The 1,778-nt window shown below is 42.1% G+C and overlaps 1 protein-coding gene across 1 annotated transcript; it reads left to right on the plus strand.

Moving 5' to 3' along the window:
* Nucleotides 1–352: 352 nt before the first annotated feature.
* On the plus strand, nt 353–1,440 carry LOC132187796 (dehydration-responsive element-binding protein 3). Its single transcript, XM_059602235.1, has one exon. It carries the CDS (start codon nt 692–694, stop codon nt 1,325–1,327), a length of 636 nt encoding a protein of 211 aa, XP_059458218.1. The 5' UTR covers nt 353–691; the 3' UTR covers nt 1,328–1,440.
* The last annotated feature ends 338 nt before the right edge of the window (nt 1,441–1,778 follow it).

Here is a 1,778-nt window from a genome sequence, read left to right on the forward strand (position 1 = left end):
GTATTTCCACAACACTGACTTTTGTTATTTCATGCTGATGTATCATCCTCTTAATAAAAGGTACAAAAGACTAGGTTTGTGCCAAGTCTTTATAACAACTATTCACATCACGCCAAAACTTAAGTTGCATGGTCCTCAAACCAAAAAAACTAATTTTTATGTACCGAACGCAGAAAGCGATTACAACACATAAGCTTTGGGGGTGATGGTGGATAATGTAGGGATGTGAGAAAATACCTAATTTTTTAGGGAATACAACCAAATAGCAAAATAATAATTGATGTTGAATAGGAATGGCACACGGGTTTGAATTTTTGAAACAAAATAACGGACAAAAGGAAGTTGGCTCTTAACGGACAAAAGAAGAGAAACGTGGCGTCACAAAGGTTGAAGGAGAAAACTATTTTATTGAACGTTTCTGGTACAACAGATAAGAGCACGTCGGACCCACTCCGCCCGCGATGAACCCTTCTTCCGTGGACCCCACACACCGCCTCCAGTTTCCAACGTCTCTCTGTAGGTGTATGGATGGATGGATGGATGGATATAGAGAAGAAACAATTTGTTGTCAATTGCCAGTTGGTTTGAAGGTCAATCTATGGGAGCGTCTCCACTAAGCATTGTGGTGCGACCCTGCCCTTCCCTACAAAACCCCCTCTCATGATCACCTTCCTTCTCAGCAGCAACATTAATGGCGGAAGCAAACAATATTTCAGAGTCCACATCTTCACCCTTTTCGTCCAACTCGGCCTCTAAATCCCCGGAGCGGAGATCTGGCAAGAGACCCAGAGAGTGTAGCAAGCACCCGGTGTACCGGGGCGTCCGAATGCGCAGCTGGGGCAAGTGGGTGTCCGAAATCCGCGAGCCCCGCAAGAAATCCCGCATCTGGCTTGGCACATTTTCCACCCCAGAAATGGCTGCACGAGCGCACGACGTCGCTGCGCTGAGCATCAAAGGTGACTCGGCGGTGCTCAACTTTCCTGACCTCGCTCCTCTGCTTCCTCGACCACTATCGGCAACCCCACCTCACATTCAGGCTGCTGCGGCTAAAGCGGCAGCCATGGCCCCAGTCGAGTTTCGTTCGCAGGAATCGGAATCCGAGGAGCTGGGTCAGATAGTGGAGTTGCCCAATATAGAAGGGCGTTTTGACTCGCCCGAGTCAGGGGCTGATGAGTTCATAGTAATTGACACGGTTGATGGGTGGCTGTATGATCCGCCGATGGCGCTAGAAGGAGCTCAGATTTTTGGAGATTTCAGTGATCAGATATTGGCGTTGGAGAGCTTTATTCCGAGCAACCTTGAAATCTGGTGTGGGATGAATGGCTAATTATTATGTTGGTGTGCTTAATTTTGATAAGTTTTTACAACTTATTTCGGCTACTTTTGCTAACTAGGCACCTCTACTGTAATATATAATATAATTATTAATTCAGACAATACAATAAGAACCTTTTTTTTTTTTTTCTTTTTTTTTTTTTGAGATTTGATGATAAATAGTTTAAATGACTGCATAATTAATGTTTATTTCTAATACCAGATGGTTCCATTCCTGCCCTTATTAGATTGTTAAATTTTATGAAAACTTTCTTAAACTTTCAAGCCTTTTGACATTATATCTAATGTTCAAAAAATCTCAATTTAAGGTATGGAACTTTTAATTTTTTGTAATGTCTCATCTTCTTCCTTTAAATTTTTTTGTTAAATCCTGTCAAAATCTCAAAATATCATCTAATTGAAAGTTAGGATTCAACGAAATTTGCAAAAATACCTATACCTGA

The sequence above is a fragment of the Corylus avellana genome, chromosome ca7 (genome assembly GCF_901000735.1).
Source record: "Corylus avellana chromosome ca7, CavTom2PMs-1.0".
Taxonomy (NCBI): domain Eukaryota; kingdom Viridiplantae; phylum Streptophyta; class Magnoliopsida; order Fagales; family Betulaceae; genus Corylus; species Corylus avellana.